General features: G+C 52.6%; 2 protein-coding genes across 5 annotated transcripts; both read left to right on the top strand.

Moving 5' to 3' along the window:
- Positions 1-436: 436 nt before the first annotated feature.
- On the top strand, positions 437-6,843 carry ARL9 (ARF like GTPase 9). 4 transcript variants are annotated; one of them, XM_076336721.1, is made up of 4 exons: positions 437-508; positions 1,418-1,586; positions 4,378-4,553; positions 5,665-6,843. In XM_076336721.1, the coding sequence occupies exons 1-4, from the start codon at positions 497-499 to the stop codon at positions 5,842-5,844; spliced, it is 537 nt and encodes a 178-aa protein (XP_076192836.1). In that variant the 5' UTR covers positions 437-496; the 3' UTR covers positions 5,845-6,843. The 4 variants fall into 4 exon arrangements, with proteins under 4 accessions (XP_076192836.1, XP_076192835.1, XP_076192838.1 ...); XM_076336720.1 differs by lacking the exon at positions 437-508 and adding an exon at positions 782-922; XM_076336723.1 differs by lacking the exon at positions 437-508 and adding an exon at positions 2,716-2,790 and having other exon boundaries at positions 1,570-1,586.
- A 317-nt stretch (positions 6,844-7,160) lies between these two features.
- Positions 7,161-16,905, top strand: SPMAP2L (sperm microtubule associated protein 2 like). The gene is made up of 9 exons (XM_076337538.1): positions 7,161-7,185; positions 10,265-10,315; positions 11,121-11,208; positions 11,316-11,438; positions 13,088-13,207; positions 13,520-13,640; positions 14,755-14,886; positions 15,393-15,568; positions 16,186-16,905. The coding sequence occupies exons 1-9, from the start codon at positions 7,161-7,163 to the stop codon at positions 16,298-16,300; spliced, it is 951 nt and encodes a 316-aa protein (XP_076193653.1). The 3' UTR covers positions 16,301-16,905.
- Positions 16,906-16,940: the final 35 nt, after the last annotated feature.

The raw sequence follows: 16,940 nt of genomic DNA, 5'->3' as shown, positions 1-16,940 counted from the left end.
GGGAAGTGTTACTATGGCTTCACCTCCCCCCCACCCGCCCCGAGTCCCCATGGAGTAAAAATCTACTAAGTAGAATCTAGTCTTTATTACTTTGTGCACCAGGAGCATCTGGAAGGGGGCTGAATGTGTGTTGTGCTCTGAGTGAGAAGAACAACAGCATAGAGAAAACGGCCTTATGAATGGCTGGCGGAGTCACTTGCTGCCAACTGAGTGCTGAATAGCAAGGATTGTTCTAAAGGGCTTGCCTGGGTGATGTGCCTCCTCTTAGCCAGCAGCTGGTGACTACTGGAGAGAGAGCACTATCCTGCAGCGGTGCAGTTTCTGGAGGATGATTTGGAGAGAGGAGATGCTGGAGGAGAGTGCAACTGTGTGTTCTCAAGGCATCTTCTCTGGTCAAACCTGGCTGAAACGCTAACCAGATGTAAATGCTGACATGTGGCATTGCTGAAGCCCTGACCAGGCTGCCTGGACAGCGCCCTGACCGCTTTCCCCAGAGATGGGTGCCCAGGTAGAAGCAAGCTGGGAACAAATCCCATGGAGGGGGGGAGAGGGCAGCAGCAGCTGTGGGGAAAGGCTGCCTTCCTCTAACAGCAAAAAGCCACCTGCGAAACGGTTCGCTCTTTGTTTTATTGAAACTAGGAAGTTCTCAGCCTGATAGAACCCAGCCGCTGGGGGAGGAAGCCGTGCATTTAGGGCTGCGGGGGGGCCCGTGTGCGCGCGTAGGGCCGCAGGGGGAGCTCTCTCTGTGTTCGGGCGCGGAGCCGGCCGGTCCGGAGCGGCCATGGGCACCCGCCTGCGGTCCGCCGCGCTGTGGGGAGCGGCGCTGGCCGTGGCGGCCGGCGCGGCCGTGGCGATCTGGGCCCGCCTGCGGAGCCGGGCCGCACAGCCCGCCGCCCGCCCTGCTGCAGCCGCCGCCGATCAGGTACCGGGGCCGGGCGGGGGCTGCGGGCGAGGCTGCTGGGTCGGTGAGCACCAACAGGGCAGCCCGGGGCCTCTCGGCGGGGCTGCGCCGCGCCGCCCCCCGCCCGCCTCGGTGCCACCGGGCCCCTCGGCCCCGCCGCCCCCTCGCGCTCCACGGCGGCGCGGCGCGGCCCTGGGCTGGGCCGGGCCGGGCGGCGGGGCCCGAGGCCGCGGCGGGGCGGGCAGGCCGGGACCGCTCTCTCCGCTTTCCTCCCCAGCTGCGTGTTGTCTGGCCGGGCGGGCCGGGGCCGGCGGGTGTCCCTGGCTTCCCATCGCCTCGCCTGCGCTGCGGCCGTGTGCTTGTGCCGCAGGAGCCCACCTTCTCCCTCTTCACCGTGAAGTGGCTTTCACTGGTCCCTCCAGACCCCTTGTCAAGCCTCCTTTTTCCCCCCAGCCCTGCTAAGCTTTGCACATGCCCCTGGCTGCCTGGCTAAGCGTGCTGCCCCTCGTTTTGCAGGGTAAAGGACACAGCAAGCAGATACTGGTGCTGGGCCTGGATGGGGCTGGGAAAACCAGCGTTCTCCACTCCCTGGCAACTAACCACGTCAAGCGTAGCGTGGCTCCTACCGAGGGCTTCAATGCCATCTGCATCAACACCGAAGAGTCCCAGATGGAGTTCCTGGAGAGTGAGTGAACCTGTTTTAGTACGGAACATAAAATAAGTTCCTATGCCGTGTCCTAAGGATCAGGCCCATATTTTAAAACCTCCATATTCCATCATGCCTGCTCTGATAATGTGAAGTTGTGATTATTTTGTCCTTGGGGATTCTGCTTTCCCACCTGCTTCTTGAACGAGATGATACGCCGGTGTTAGAAAGGATCTATGTTTGTTCAGCCGTCCTCCAGGGAGTTCTGCTTCCGGAGAGAGAAGGGTAACAAGACTGATGGCACGAAACCAGCCCAAAGCAGAGGTGTCCCCAGTAAGCCATGTGTTGTGGTCTGTAGCCCTTGTGTGTTGGACAGCTTCTCCTTGGTGCTCATGCCTGGCAAAGGGCAAGAGCAGAAGAGGAATAAATAATAAGGTGAAAGAAGAGAGGCGGAAGAGAAATGCTTTGTGCCCTTTTTGTTCAAGAGCCTCGTAAGTGGTATTTTCTAGTCTTTAATGGCTTTTGAATGTCTGTAGGTTTTCACTAAACTTTCTGTGTTGTCCTTAGCACCGAATTTTGGGGTATTGTCCGTGCCTACAGAGAGCATCTCCTGTGATGCTTTTGGGGTGTTACAGCTGTTCTAGGTGCAGCTAGCTGATGGGGAAGGTAGAGGCCCTGGAGTCAGGTCAGTCCCTGGTACAGAGAGTCTGACATCCTAGTCTCATCGGTGCCTGCCTTCTGTGGAGGCAGAGGCTGCCCTTTGCTTCCTGCTGTTTCTGCACTGTGCTGTACCAGTGCTCAACTGGCTTAGTTGGCAGCTAGCCCATAGACACCTCCGTACCTTTGTCAGCAGGCCTAAAGGAGTTGTGCTGTTCCCAGGTAAGTCTTTGGGATGTGAGGATGAGGCTGCTAAGGTAGAGTTTCATTCCCAGTCCTACTACCATAGGAGTCTCTGTGGTGTCTTAGGGAAATCATCTCTCCAGAGATGCTTGTAGTCTGTGCCCCTCTTGTAGTAGGTATGAGACACCTGTGTCTCCTACTGGAAGGAGCTTTGTGTAGGAGAAACCCACAGTATCTCTGCTCCTGCCCGGGGATGGCCTGGGCCCAGCGCTGTGCACCCCACGGCAGAACCTGTTGTTTCTGAGTCATCCTTCCCTCTCTGGTCCAGGTTGGTAGTGACTGAGATGTGATGGCTGCGATCTGACCCATGGGAAATGAAATGTCTCAGGCCAGTTTCAGCCAGGTAAATCCATGCATGGCTCTCTAATCTGGTTACTTATCCAGTCTGTACCATTGCCTAGTCCAGGGGTTAGCAGCCCGTGCTGTGATTGCGTGGCACAAGATGATCAGCAGACAGCAGGGTTTTTATTTTGCTGGTTTGGACAGATAGAAGACTGTTCTATCTTTTTCTTTGTACCATCATATAGATAAGTGGGTGGTATCTTGCCTCCACAAGGGATAGGAGCTCCTGGCTTCTGCTGAGTTCCTTCTGGTTTGGGCAAAAAAAAATGTTCTCTGTGAGGTTGCTGACCCCTGGGTTATGCTATGCATGAATGCACCTAACAGAGGGAACGGTGGTGAGCCCCCAAAATGTCGCAGTACAGAATCAGAGGCATCTGTCCCAAGCGTGAGGTGTCAGTCACAGCCCTTTGGCTCCTTTCCGCAGTGGCAGACTTGCAGTTCTGCCTGCCGATACGCTGGGGCTCTTGAAGAAGAGTCAGGCACACCCTAGTGGGAAATGTTGCTTCCCTTTCTATGTTCTTGAAACTACTGAATCATTTTGACTTAAGTGAAAGCAAAATTGGTTTGAAACAGAGCGAAGTCACTGAGGGCAGTAAAAGCTGACTAGCAAGTCAGTTTAGAAAAGAGTTCCTGCGTAAGGCAGGAGACGATTACAAGGAACCCCAAATGTATTGCTTTGAAAACTTGCTACATTTGGGGGACTCACCCATGCCTTTTGAGCACCTCAGTACTCTTGAGCGAGTGATTCTGCAGTATACCTAGGAGAAGACCTGGAGAACTGAAAGCACATCTGAAATACTTAATATACTGTTGCTACTCCTGCTCCTATCAAACTCGGCAAACTACCAAACTCTTTTTGTGCCCAGATGGGAGCAACAGTCTCGGGCAACTCGCTGCATATGGTTACACCACAGAACTGTTATAAGAGCTAGTTTTGAAGGTGGACAGCTTTCCTCTGTATCCAGCAGAGAAGGGGTCAGGGGTATCCTGTGCAAAGATTCCTCCCATCACCTAAGGATTGCCTAAAGAGTCTGCTGGGACTTGATTTTTCTCTCTTCCTAAGCACCTCTGGTTATTGGCAGTATGAAAGCTGTGGGAGTTTTGAACTAGTCCCTAGTGTCATGCAAATCTGATGAGAGTCCTCCCCACCTCAGAGCTAAATTTCTTCTTTGGAAATTGTAGGCCTGCTTTGTCTTAAGATGAGATGGGCATGCGGAGATAGGTTATATGGGGACATTCTCACATGGTGTTTATGGACACTGAACCTCTTTCAGCTCTCCCTACTAGCTTCAGAGCAAGAACCAACAAGGCAGAAAGCAACCATAAAGAAACTGAACCCAGAACCCTCTCAAAATAAGAGCTTAGAATGGAAAGATATTCCCCCCTCCCGAGTGTACATATATGCCTGCGTGGGACTTGACTGGGGAAAATAAAGCTATTTCCAGTCTCATATAGAGTAGCCCAAATACTTGAGTTTTTGTTAACCCAAATACCTTGGGTTTTCAGCCCGGGGCCTGCTGTCTGCACCTCTGAGAGCAGTACTGCTTGGATTACTTGGTGAATCTTGTGCTGCTGTCTTCTCTTCCAGTTGGGGGCAGTGAATCTCTGCGTTCATACTGGAAGATGTACCTGCCCAAAGTGCTGTTGCTAATCTATGTCGTGGACTCGGCCGATCATGCCCGACTGCCTGTGGCGAAACAGCTGCTTCATCAACTGATCCAGAGCAACTCCACCCTGCCGGTGGTGGTTCTGGCCAACAAGCAGGTAAGAGTTCCCTGCTGCTGGCTGAGCTTGGGCTGGCAGCAGCTCTGAAAACAGCAACAAAGGCTTTCAAAGGAGGCTTTGTGCCTTTAAGGAGGCCACATGGCTGGGAGGTGGGGGTCTTTCTGGGACACCTTTTGACCGCAAAAAGAAAATAATCTGAGACTGAGTTTTGGATCTGCAAGATGCAGGTCCTGTGCTCGGAGACGGTGCGATCAGAGCTGTGGGTGGAAATAATGGTGGAAACTGCTGTAGAGTTGCAAGGTTTGAGAGCTGCAAGGGAGACCACAGTTAGACCTGGAGTTAGGTTTCTGTTCTGAATGTCTGTCTAGAAGTACCACTTTACCTAGCAGCAGCTGAAAGGTGAAGCACCGTTGCTTGCCTTCACATTGTCCACTTGGTTGCTCCCAAGGCTACTGCTGAAGCTTGAGAGAAGAGCAGCTTTCCTCACAAGGCAGTGTTTTCTCCTAAGATCTTTGTGAAAGTGTCAGACTGGTGCTGTACCCGGAATACGGTCAGATGACGGAACAGCCCAGGGTTTTTAAGCCCAGATTTTCTTTTATGAGGGCTGTGTGCTCGGTTTGCTCTGCGTTGTTGCCTCCTAAATTTCTAGTAACTTAGGCATGTTACTAGTAGTCCTTTGTGTTACTCTTGAATGCAAGCGCAGGCTTTGGCTTCATCAAGCACAAATGCTACCACTGATTCTCTAGGTCCCGGAGTCAGAAACACTGGTGGCTGAGAAGGCACGCAGGGAATGACTGTTGTATGTTTGCCCTGTTCTGTTAACTCTGTGATGGGCGCCTGGGGTCTTGGGCCAGCAAGACACTTGTCTGCCTTGTACAGGTAGTCTTATGTTATTATCAGAAACACTGGAATTACTAGAAACAGAGCTGTACCCTTATTTCTTTGGGAAGAAATTAGGTTAAGGGTAAACATTTTTTTTTCCCCAAAGCATTTTAGGGCATGGGAACTTGATCTCATAGAAGGTATGTAAGAATGGTGGCCCCAGAGCCCTTGAGGCCCTTCCCCTCCCTGGGCAAAGGCAGTGGCTCAAAGCAGGAATGGTGCCGCCACCTCATGCAACTAACAGGCTTGTTTTGTTTTTGCGTATCAGGACCTCGAAGGTGCTTATTGCATCACCGATATCCACGATGCTCTGGCACTGTCTGATATCGGGGACGAGAGGAAGATGTTCTTGATTGGTACCCACGTGGCAGAGGATGGCTCCGAGATCTCCTCCAGCATGAAGGATGCCAAGGAGCTGATAGCGCAGCTGGTTTTGGAAACACAGTGACAGCCCTTTTCCTACAACGTGATATTTGCAGCTGAGGGAGACGAGGTGTTAGGGTATGGTCAGTTTGCTGCATGGTGACTGAAATGTACAGCTCTCTTTTCCTTGTGGGTGTGGAATTCCTATGAAAATTATGTCTAGTTGGTAAGAAAATCTAATTTATAGTGGTTTGAAGATACATTTGAAAAGTAGTGTATTTTTTAGTGTTTTTGTAGGGGAAAATTAGTCTCTCAGGCAGCAGAGTTAAGGGGATATATGGCTTAGATGGGCTGAGATGGCTTCTTGCCAGGTGGGAATCAAGCATTGACTTCAGTGGAACAAAGTTGTATCCAGTGAATTTAACCTGGCTTGATGTCTCAGGCTTAAATTGAAACGTGTTTGCTTCACAGGTTGTGCAGAACCCTGTTAACAGTGGTGTTCTGTTAAAAATGAGGCCTCGCTTCTTGAGAGTGTCAGAAATACAAAGGGCTGTGACTAATATTTTTGACAGCGGCAATTTTTGTTGTCGCTGTATTGGAGCCGGCTTTTAAGGGAGTGGCAAATAAGTAATCTCTGGAGATTGGGTTGGTTACTGCTTCTTTAGTGGATAAGAACAAGAAAACGAAAGCGATAAGACATTGTTTCTTTGCCTACAGGGGAAAAACAGAACAGTGTAATTTAAGATAGTGACTGAAACCATTTAAGTTAAACTGGCGCCAGAGGTGGGAGACTCCTCCATCGGGCTGAGCGGCTTATTTTGGTTTAGTCCAGGCCGTCCTCGAGCAAGCACTCTTACATGCGAAAAACTTGTTTTTTGAAAGTGATTTCTGTTAGCGCAGCAGGTGAGGAAGGTGAGTTGCTGACGAGCGTCTCTCCCAGTGTCCTCATCATTACACTCCAGGAATGTGATCTGGGATCCGGGCAGTTCTGTAAAGGACCCATTTTGCAACCGCATTTATTGTATGAGGGTTTTACAGTTTTGTGCTTTGGAACGGATGCATAAAGCAGACGATTTTACCCTAATCAGTGGTCCGGGCTTCATTTACCGGAACAAGGAGCGCTGCAGGAGACCCCCGGGGCCTTTCTTGGACAGCCGCCTTTAGAGCGGGTCTTTTCACCCGTCTGCGAAGGCCGGTGCCCAGCCGGCCCGCCTCTGCAGGGGCCCTGCACGTACGCCCCTGCCCGCCGGGCTCTGCCTTCGGCTGGCAGCCACGTTCTCCCTCCCCGGGGCCCGCCGGCGGAGCGGACGCCGCGGGAGCGGCGGTTGCGTCCCGCTGCTGCGGGGTCGGCGGGGCGGGGCTGCGGGCGCCGCCGTTGCCGTGGCGACGGGAGCGCGCGCCATGGCGGCGGCCGGGCCGCGCGGCGGTGGGTGGGGACGGGGCGGCGGCGGCCTGCGGGGGGGCCGCGGCCTGCGGCCGTGCCGGGGCCTGCGGCCGTCGGCGGGGGCGGCCCCTCCCGCTCCGGCGGCGGCTCCCCCGTGCCCCGGCCCCTCGCCCAGCCGCGGCGGGGTTCGGGGGCTGCGCGGGCCGCCGGCGGGAGGGCTCCCGGGCACGGCTCGGCTGGCGGGCGCCGGCAGGCCCCTGGCACCACAGCTCTGAGCGTCTGCCGGGCAAAGCCGTGCCAGCCCGTTGCGTGGCCGTTGCCGCCGTCGGGGCGCGGGGCTCCCTGAAATCGTGCCTGGTTTCCCCACAGTGCCGGTATCGCCACGTCCCTGGTTTTCCTGTGTGTCCGCCCCCCCCCCGTCGTCCCGTCCCCCCCCCCCCCCTTAAAACGTGGCGGCTTGTTTTGTACTGCTACGGGGTCCCGGTTTAACACAGCCACTACTCCCCTGAGGGCCTCAAAACGTCCCCTTGAAGTTATTAAAGGCAGTAATAAGGGGTAGCTACACTGAGCCAGGTGGGAGCCCGCAGGTCAGCAGTGGCTGCTGGTGCTCATCCCAGGAGGGGGATGCTGGTGAGGGGACGTGGTGCTGGGGGTGCTCTGTCCTGCAGTCTTGGGGGCTGCCAGCAGCCACTGGAGAGGAGCTCTTCATGTGCAAGTGCATTGCTGTGCAGCTGCACTGGGAAGGTACCAGGGAAAAACAATACAAATATACCTGCCAACCGATTGTATCTTAAGGAGATGCACAAACTTCATCTGCCTTGTGATTATTTTATACTGAAGAACAGGCGTTACCAAGCTTTTAAATTCACCTCTTCTTGTCTTTGCAGTTTCTTGTTACTTGGCTGCACGCTCACACGACAGGTAAGAAACACTCCCAGGCCCGGCCTCCTGGCTGGGTGTCCAGGCCGTGCCCCAGGTCTCTTGGGGAGGGCGCGGTTGGGGATTTACGCGGAGCAGCGAGTCAATATATCGGATGACACTGTGATAAACACACAGAGGAAATGATGCCCTTCCCCCTGCTTCTCATGACAAACAACGTCTGACTGTCCTGCCCCTTCAAAACGGAAGCTGTGGCCCTTTGCTTTACAAGGAATTGATCTCAAAGGGAGTGATACCCCTTAAGCAACAAGTCTGTGTGAGCTCAGGCAGCGGAGGGGAGGTGTTTCTGTGTTTCTGTGTCTGGCTGCAGCAAGGCCTCGTTTTCCCTGCTGGGAAGCATGTGCGGGACTAAACGCAAAGGCTCCCCCAGGGCTGTGCCCTTGTCAGTGAGGCGGCTTAACTCCTTCACATTGCAGAGCTGCTGCAGATGCGTCCTATGTGGGGATGCCTCTCTGTCCAGAGCTTTTGCCATGATAAAAGAGTAGAAAGTAATCTTTTTTTGTAATTGGAAAAAAAATTAATAATGATCGTCAAGTGAGTTAAGGGACCTGTTTTGGATGTACGTGAGACTCGTCCCTTGGCTGGGTCATGATGCAAGCTTTGCACAGCAGTGTGCGAGCCAGCGGTGTGGGGCACTAGGGCCACGTGCACTTTGTGCTAGGTTTGGCTGTGGCTATATGGTGGATCTGTGCCAGCGATGGAGGAAAAGCGATGAGCCTGCCTGCAGAGAGAGGGTGCCAGGTCTGCGATGCAGCTAGCCTGGGGGGTGACCTCTGCATGGTTATCCTTCACCACCTTGCACCTTTGCAAGGAAAAGCCTCTGGGGAGCCGCTTGGGAATGAACAGCTGAAACTGGGTTTTGGGTCCTGAAATGACAGCTGCCTTCCAGAGCGTGCCATGTCTTGAACTGGCAGCAGGGGGCCAAAGTCCCACAGGCAGTTCCCTCTGTGGGATCTCAGTGGGAGCCGTGTTTGCGGTGTTGTGACCGGTGGTTAGGTGTGATGGGGAGGTAGATCAGGAGGCGTCTTGCAGGGAGCGTGCAGCGAGGATGCTCTAACAGCAGCCTGCCATTGCAAGGGTCTCTGTGGTGCTGAGCTCTCTGGCAAGTGTTTGCTGGGGCTCAGTGCCTCACTAAATGTATCAGCCCCATCAGAGAAACCACAGGTGTGTCCCCAAAGCACAGACTGTTTTCTGTCAGCAAACATCTCTGTTGGTGTCTCTGCTCCTCTCTAGGGCTATGCTGCCTTATTGCTGGGTGACACTAAGCAGGGAAGCAATGCCCCAGGATTTCACCTTCTGTGCTTTTTTCATGGTGGGGCACTTCCACAGCTGCCTGCATTGGGTGGTTGTTCCCCAGCTGGCTGGGGGCAGGCACCTGCAGCCCCAGTGGGTGGGTATGGGCTTGGTCCGTGACACCGGGGAGTTCTGCAATGCACTCTTGGCACTGGCGTTGTCTCGTCCTTCTTTTTGTACCCACGCTCACAAAGCACAAGCCACTTCCCAGCCACAGGGATTTCAGACCTGGGACACTTGAGCAGCAGGAGCAGACAGGGGTATCTGATCTTCCTGAAAGGTTTTGCTCTGATGAATATTCAGTAAAAACATTTTCACCTAGGGCACAGACCATGTATATTCCCGGGTCTCTATAGCATCTAAGACCTCTGTGCTAAACAGACTGAAATAAAATGATAAATAAAAAAAATATGTCTTCACCTGTGCTCCTAAAGCCATGTGGGAAGAGTGCTGTCTCCATGGTGCCTTTTAGTAAACCACAAGAGTGCTGGTAACAGGTGTTTCTGTTCATCTGGGCTCCTGTAGGCTGGGAGATCATCCATCTCCTACCTGCTGGGGTTGCATGGCATGTTATTAACCAGAAAAGTACCTTCCCCCTCTCTCTGCCATGTCCCAAAAGGACCCTGCAGTGAGGGCAGAATTGCAAAATCGTGTCTCTGCAATCCAAGAGATAACAAAAATCCATGGCCTGGTGAATCCACCAGATTAAATGGATGGAAAGTTACTTGGAGAGAGAGATCCCTTAAACACACTCTCACAAGGGATGGAGGCAAAGGCACGGGAGTTCCAGAGTGTGTTATATAGCTTTGAGTACAGCAGTAGCTTCTTTATGCTTTCTTGGTTTAACTATGTTTAATAGCATGTTTGTCCTTTTCTGCAATTTTGACAGGATACGAGAACTTGCAGAACCCAAGAAAGCAGCTTGTGCAAACGATCCCAAGTAAGGAGGTGCCCAGACAGCTCTGGCTCGAGGGCTGGGGACTGATGGGGCCTCAGCCGGTGCAGACCTTTGCCTTTGTCTTGCTACTGCTTTCCTCTCAAGAGCAGAAGTGGCTCCAAAAAAACAGATTGAGATATTCAGTGTGTGAGGGGCTCTCTTCAGTTTGCTCTTTCTTGTTTTCAATCGAAAAACTGGGCTTGACCCGAGTCTTGCCTTTGCTGCCCCACTGAGATATTGCGGGGTAGGATGGTGCTGTGGTGCAAGGGGACCGGACCTCGTTGGAGCCACAGGCTGCTGTATCCTGGAGGACACAGTCAAGTTTTAGGAACAGAGTTGCTGTCTGCGTTATGGGGTCAAGCTATGGCTTGACAAGCTAGGGCAACAGACTCTCGATAACGTCTCTTCTCCACTGTCTGGATGGGTGTCACTGTGCTTGAAAAAGGCTCCACAGACACATCATCTTGCTGTTCCCTGTCCTGACTACCCTGGTACCCTCTCCCACCATGGCCTCTCTCTCAGTGGGGGATGAGTAGCTCCAAATTTGCCCTGGGCACAGGAGAGTAACCACTAACGTGCTGCAAAACCTCACCCACTTTCCATGGCACACCCTGACCGTAACATTATTATTATTTTTACTGTCATACCTGTGGTATAGTTAGGTGGTAATGGTGAGGCAAGAAAAATGCAATTATGAAACTCCCCCAGGGGTTTCAAAGATGTAACGAAACGACCCTTTCTGCACATCCACTGGGAACTGTAAAACCAGACTCATCACTTGAAGGCTCTTTTCTTTTTTTGTTAACAGCAACCACCTGGACAGCGTTAGGAAATTCAGTGCCAGAGAAGATGAGTGCTCAGGGCATGGCAGCAGCACTTTACAGCTGTGGGGAGCCGTAGGGACTGTGTGTGTCCCATCCTAGGCAGGGAAGGATAGCCCCAGCAAGCACATTTCACGCTTGTGCATGTTTCTAAAATTTCACACCCTTGCTGTTCTTGCTAGGCTCACATGGGGAAACCAAGAGACCATCTGGACCCTCTCGCGAGGTGCTGTGACAGCTCAACCATCCCCAAGGACAGTGGCACTGGCCAAGCCCAAGCAAGATTTTGGCAAGCACCAGTGCAGGTCAGTGATGTGGTAGCACATCCTGGGGAAGGAGGCAGCTCAGATGGTGCTCTCTAATCAGGGGGATGTGCTGGCTCTCAGGGGAAGGGGAGATGCCATCTCCTCTTTTGCCACCGCTGCCCCACAGGTGGCTCCATGCCACTGAGACACACCAGGCTGTACTGATGGTTGGAACGGGCCATCTGTAGCAGGGAAGAAAGTGCTATGGGAGCATAGTCACCCTGAGTGCTTGACTTCTAAAATGAGGAGGAACTGGGGGGTGCTAAGTTTTGGTGCCCTTTTATTTCCTCATACCCGCTTCCTGGCTGTGGGAAGGGCTTCTGCAACACGTGGTGGTTGCTGGTCTGATTAGAGCTCTGGGTTCAGACCAGCTGCCGTAGGAGCCAGCCTTGATCTCAGTCTCCAAGGTCATGGGAGCATGTTCTTCTGCTGTAATGACAACAACAAAAAAACCCCAACAGCTCTGCTTCGGCTTGGAAGCAGAGACATCATGTGCGTGCATGCATGCATGCATGCCTTGATGGAAACATGTATGTGTCATACCTGTGCCTACAGAGGGACCGTCTGTCCCTAGGCTGTCCCCTGTCTGTATTGGGGCTGATGCAGTCCAGCCAGGCACCTTAGTGAACCCCTGCATCCTCTTGGAGCCAGGCCTAAATCTTGAGGATAAAGGTTAGGAAGTGATAGGAACAGAGAAATCTTGCAGCATCCTGCTGGCTGGAGGGAATCCAGGTCTCTTGCTCAGAGTTAAACCTCTGCTGTCACTGCATGGTGAACAACCAAAGCAGTCCATGTTTGGGAATAGGAGTGAAAAATGATGTAAAAAATGTAAACTTCAGTGGGGCTGGGTGATGCTGCATTACTTGAAGCAACTCATCTCTAGCTCTGTTGGAGGGGATGAAGCTCTTTTGGAGACAGGATGGTGGTTGCTAGTCTGTAAGAAGTCCTAGCAACGAGAATGGAGACGAAACTGTGTTGCACTCCTGGCTTTCCTCTACCTGGAGGGATGTCAAGACACGCATGTCTGTAGTTTTCTCTCCTCTGCCACTGTCATCAGTTCAGGGGCTCTCATCCTCCTGAGAGCTTCTGCCTCTGACTAACGGTGTCCATCTGACAGCCCTTCCTGCCTTTCTGCTTACCTCTGCTCACCTCTTCCCTGGTGATGACAAGCATCTGCCAACAGCTGTGGCTGATGGACAGCCGGATGAGCATGCACTAGGCAAGCCTGGGGACATCCCAAGATGAAACGAGCTGCAAGAGCATAAGGTGCTATTAAGCCATGCAACAAAGATGTTTCTAAATTGGCAGCTTGCAGAGCTGAACAACAGAGAGCTGCCAGGTTTGTGTTGTAGAGTGGCTTCTTGAAATGGTCCAGGGAAAGGCCTAGACTTTGAAAGCAATGCGCTGAGGGTGCTTAAAAGAGGACTCTTCATATGCAAACAGCGTTTACCTTTAAAGTCAGGAAATCTCACGTGTAAATGCCCATTTCTTCATGGCTTTTCCATGTGCACCAGTGCCAACTTTTGCATATGCAGCAGGCATGGATGTTTAGCCAGACTTAGGACACCATCTGCCAGGATCACGTTTTCTGTCAGTTGCCTTTTACTACCCCTTCTGTGCTCTTCCTCATGATCCCTCTTCTTGTACAGCTGTGGACGAGAATCAACGACCTGGGAGTGTCCCCCACTAGTGAATTTTGGCTTCCCTTCTGATCGTCTGCTGAAGTTGTCTGAACCTAAAAAATACCAGGCTGCTTACCTGCAGCAAAGGTGAGAGGCCAGAAAGCCTGTAGGGTGCTATAGGTAGGCCCTTGGGTCTTGTAGCATCAGTGCAGCTTCAAAGTAATAAATACAGGAACAGAGGATGGGTACAACAGAGGGCAAAATGCAGAGCCGTGACTATGCTGGGATTAGGACCTCTGGACTCTCATGGGATGAATGGGTTCTATGCTGGAAATGGCCACAAGACAAAGCTGCCTTCTACTGCAGCAAACATGAGGCTTAAGCATCCCAGCTACAGCCTGGTTTAACCAGTGGGGGGGAATATGCGTGAGTGGCGGTGCCATGACTCTCTGCTTCCAGACCTTGCCAGTCCCCTGAGTGGCCCGTGTCGCCAGCTGCACTGAGCTATAAGGCCTCCCCACGGATCCTAGAGCTTGCCCGGCCAAAGGCGCTGCACCCAGAGTTCCTGCTGGCCAGAGAGGTGAGGAGGTGGTTGAGTGAGATTTGGAGGGGACAGCCATGCAGCAAACTGTCCTGAGTTTTTACACCCTGTATCCTGCCCCGGATGTGCCCGGTGTGTGCTATGGAGGCGAGAAGCTGTCTGGTTCTGCTGGGGTTTGTGATACTGAGAGAAACTGCCTTTTTGGAGTGAGATGCTGTCTTTGAAAATCTCCCTGCTGAGAGACAGAAAACAGCCAGGCTGGAGCAGCCTAGAATAGCAGGAGGGCCAAGGGAGGAATCTGGGTTGCATCCCCTGATAAAGCAGCCTGGGAAAGTGGAGAATCCTGATGGGAGTGGCCTGTTTAGCTCCTAGGGAGTACAGTCGTGTTTGTAGTTGGGCAGCTGTGCTCCTATCTGTGTATACAGGGGGGATGAGCCTGCAAACACTATGTATATTTTAACAGTGTTTTACCAGAAGCCTAATTTAGAGATGTATTTCTGAACGTGCTCCTTTTAGGCGGGTCATTGCTTTGGCAGGGGTGAAAGGGCTTGGGGCAATCTCAGATTACAGTCATTTCCATGGCAAAGGCTAAGTTTTCTGGCTGCAGTCTCTGGGCTGGGAAATAAGGGAGGCTGTGCTGGAGCGGGCCTTGGCATCAGTAACCCTGTGAAAAGTAGGGGGAGAAGTCCCATGCTGGAGCAGTAATCACTTTTGCTGTAGGAATGCAGTCAACTGCACCAGCACTTTTACCCTGAAATCTGAGCGTCTCTCCTTAGCAAGGAAATTATTTGATTCAGCCAGGAAGATGAATGTGAAAAACATTTCTCTACTCTGAAAGAAATTTCTCTGCACTTTTACCGGGCTACACAGGCTCTCATTACAGGCATTCCTCTCCTGGCTATGAGTGGGTGACAGTTGGGGAAAAAAGTAATATTGGCCAAGACGTACAAATTCCAATAGCACCAAAATTACCTTGTAGTTCAGGTGAAAAAAGGATAATGGGTGCTGGGAAAGTAAGAATGCTCCTTCTTGTGACCATGTCTGTAGAGGAAGGGTGCTGGGTGCTCATCGCTTTGGAGAGGGAGTGTGTCCCTGTGGGCTGCTGTGGACGAGCTCTGTGTCTACATCCCTCCCGCATTCTGAACCCATGTAGGTGCCCACACAGGTTACAAATGTTGCGGCCTTGGCCAGAGCATCCTCACGGTTACAACGTCTTGCAGAGCCCCGTGTCAGGAAGGTGACCTGCTGCTACAAGCACAGCTTTCCCGAATCCGTCATCCGTCCGGTAAGGCAGCATCACACGGGACCATCACGCCGGGCAGAGGGCACTGGGTGCCCAGTCGCTGGTGGCTCTCTTCATGGCAGCCCTGGATGTGCTGCCGTCTGTGAGGCTGATGTTGCTGCTTCCTGGGCTGGAGAGCAGGACTCGTCCTCCATCCAGAGCATGAGCTGGCTCCCACCAGACATCCCCAGAGAAGGGCAGACCTGTGCCTAGCCTGCAGTTGTGGGGATGGGGAGAGCTGGACAAGTGCCTAATTGGGATCTCCAGTGCTGGGGGATGGGTTGTACAAAGGGCTATGAGCAGGAGGAGGTTGGAGGGCAGGTTGTGGGACTGGCCAGGCAGCGGTTTCTCCTTCCACAGCTTGTCTGGTGCCAGACACAACTGTGGGCAGGATCATGTCCCATCTGTGCGTGGTCAGAGGCTGTGAACCTGGGTACACCGAGTTGCAGGCTGGTCACCCTTGAATGCCAGGAGCACCTGTAAGGACCTTCCTCCCCATTCTTCCACAGGTTTCCAAGTTGGCTCAGGAGGCAATTGCGAGCCCTCGGACCCTGGAGCTGGCTAGGGCAAAAGGATTGCATCCCGACTATGTGCCCCTGCGGGATGCTGAGTGGCCAGTGACGAAGGCTGCAAAGCATGCAGTGGCCACACCAAGGCTCATGGAACTGGCCCAGCCTTGCAAAAGGTAGGTGCTGCTTCCCTGCCATGGGGAAACGATTCAGCCCATTTTGTGCAGGCCATGGCACCTTGTTATTTGGGTTTGGCCAGCGTGATTAAGCCACTGCTCTTCCACTTCCAAAATGCATCGATTTTGTATGGCTGGATGTGCTAATGCTACATGGATTGTGGTTTAAAAAGCATGTTTAAGGTGGAAGGAGAACTAAAAGAGAAGAAATAGGAACTTTCTAATTCCAGTAGGAATTACTGGTTGGGACTTCTTAATTATTAACTAAAAAGCAGCCGGCTGACACATGGCAGAGTGTAGTACATTCATGTTGCCCAGCATTCTATTCTATGATTCTGTGATGCAGCTGGCCTCAGCCTGGGCTGCAGGAAGTGCTGCGTAGGATGTTTCACAGAGGGTGAGGGAATGCCTGGCTGTAGTGGCTGTGACAGCTTCAGTGAGAGACGGGGCCCCCCTTCTCACTAGTGTCCTGGTGACAGCAGCGGAGGCATGACTGCTTTTGTCCTCCCTTGACAGGGAAGGGCAGGGCTCAGGTGGAGGTGTGTCAGCTGGCAGGCAGCTTTGAGAGCTGGCCTTGCTCCAGTTGGAATTGACTGGCTCTGTCTTCGCTCCCCCAGGCCTCCTATGGGCTCGGCTCAATTCAACCCAGACGCGTTCACAGTGAAGGAAACTGCTAAGAAGGCAACTTGTTCTGCTCGGATCCAAGACCTGGCTCGTCCAATTAAGCACTGAGCTCCCTCGGAAACACAGGCTGCTGCTCGTGCCGGCTGCCCCCATCACCCCTTGGAATATCACCCTTTTTGGGCTGTGCTTCCACCTGTGGCTGGAAAACCTGCTTGAACATGGCGCAGAGGCAGCATCCAGCAGGAACGTTTTCTTACGAGCAGCCACTTTTACTGGGCTTATCTGGGGAGTTAAATAAAATGGTCATTCCTTAAGAACAAAATAGTCACCAGGGGAAACGAGCAGAATTTGACCTAATGTGGGAAGCTTCTCTCCCTGGGACGGGTTATGTCTGGAGTTTATCACTCCTCTTATTTTTTTGCTGTAATAGTTAAAGAAGTAATGAAACAACTGCTGCGGGAAGCCAGCACAGGAACTGTTCTTTCACATAAAGAAGTGTGGCAAACCACAGCTGACAGCGCGCAGTAGGTTGATGCAACACAACTCCTGACCTTGGGTTTCAAAATTTTTGCTAAAGTTTAGAGATCTTCTTAGTGACACTCAAAGTTTTGTGCTTGTGCCAGAAGTAGAAGCACAAAAGGCTGCAAAATTCCAGATCCAGGGCTGGATTTGATAAGGTGCAAAGCTTTAGTACAAACTTTGGAAATATTGGGGTGGCAAGTGCGTTGGGTTGGCTTGGATTTGGGCC

The sequence above is a fragment of the Aptenodytes patagonicus genome, chromosome 4 (genome assembly GCF_965638725.1).
Source record: "Aptenodytes patagonicus chromosome 4, bAptPat1.pri.cur, whole genome shotgun sequence".
NCBI lineage: Eukaryota > Metazoa > Chordata > Aves > Sphenisciformes > Spheniscidae > Aptenodytes > Aptenodytes patagonicus.
The sequence above is the reverse complement of the archived record's forward strand: the minus strand, read 5'-3'. Positions and strand labels throughout refer to the sequence as shown.

Bases quoted from the DNA above. Each gene is read 5' to 3' on its own strand.
- ARL9 (XM_076336720.1), top strand. From the start codon at position 782: ATGGGCACCCGCCTGCGGTCCGCCGCGCTGTGGGGAGCGGCGCTGGCC. The intron at 923-1,417 runs GTACCGGGGCCG...CTCGTTTTGCAG, and splicing joins CTGCAGCCGCCGCCGATCAG to GGTAAAGGACACAGCAAGCA. The intron at 1,587-4,377 runs GTGAGTGAACCT...CTTCTCTTCCAG, and splicing joins CCAGATGGAGTTCCTGGAGA to TTGGGGGCAGTGAATCTCTG.
- SPMAP2L (XM_076337538.1), top strand. From the start codon at position 7,161: ATGGCGGCGGCCGGGCCGCGCGGCG. The intron at 11,439-13,087 runs GTCAGTGATGTG...CTTCTTGTACAG, and splicing joins TTTGGCAAGCACCAGTGCAG to CTGTGGACGAGAATCAACGA. The intron at 15,569-16,185 runs GTAGGTGCTGCT...TCGCTCCCCCAG, and splicing joins CTGGCCCAGCCTTGCAAAAG to GCCTCCTATGGGCTCGGCTC.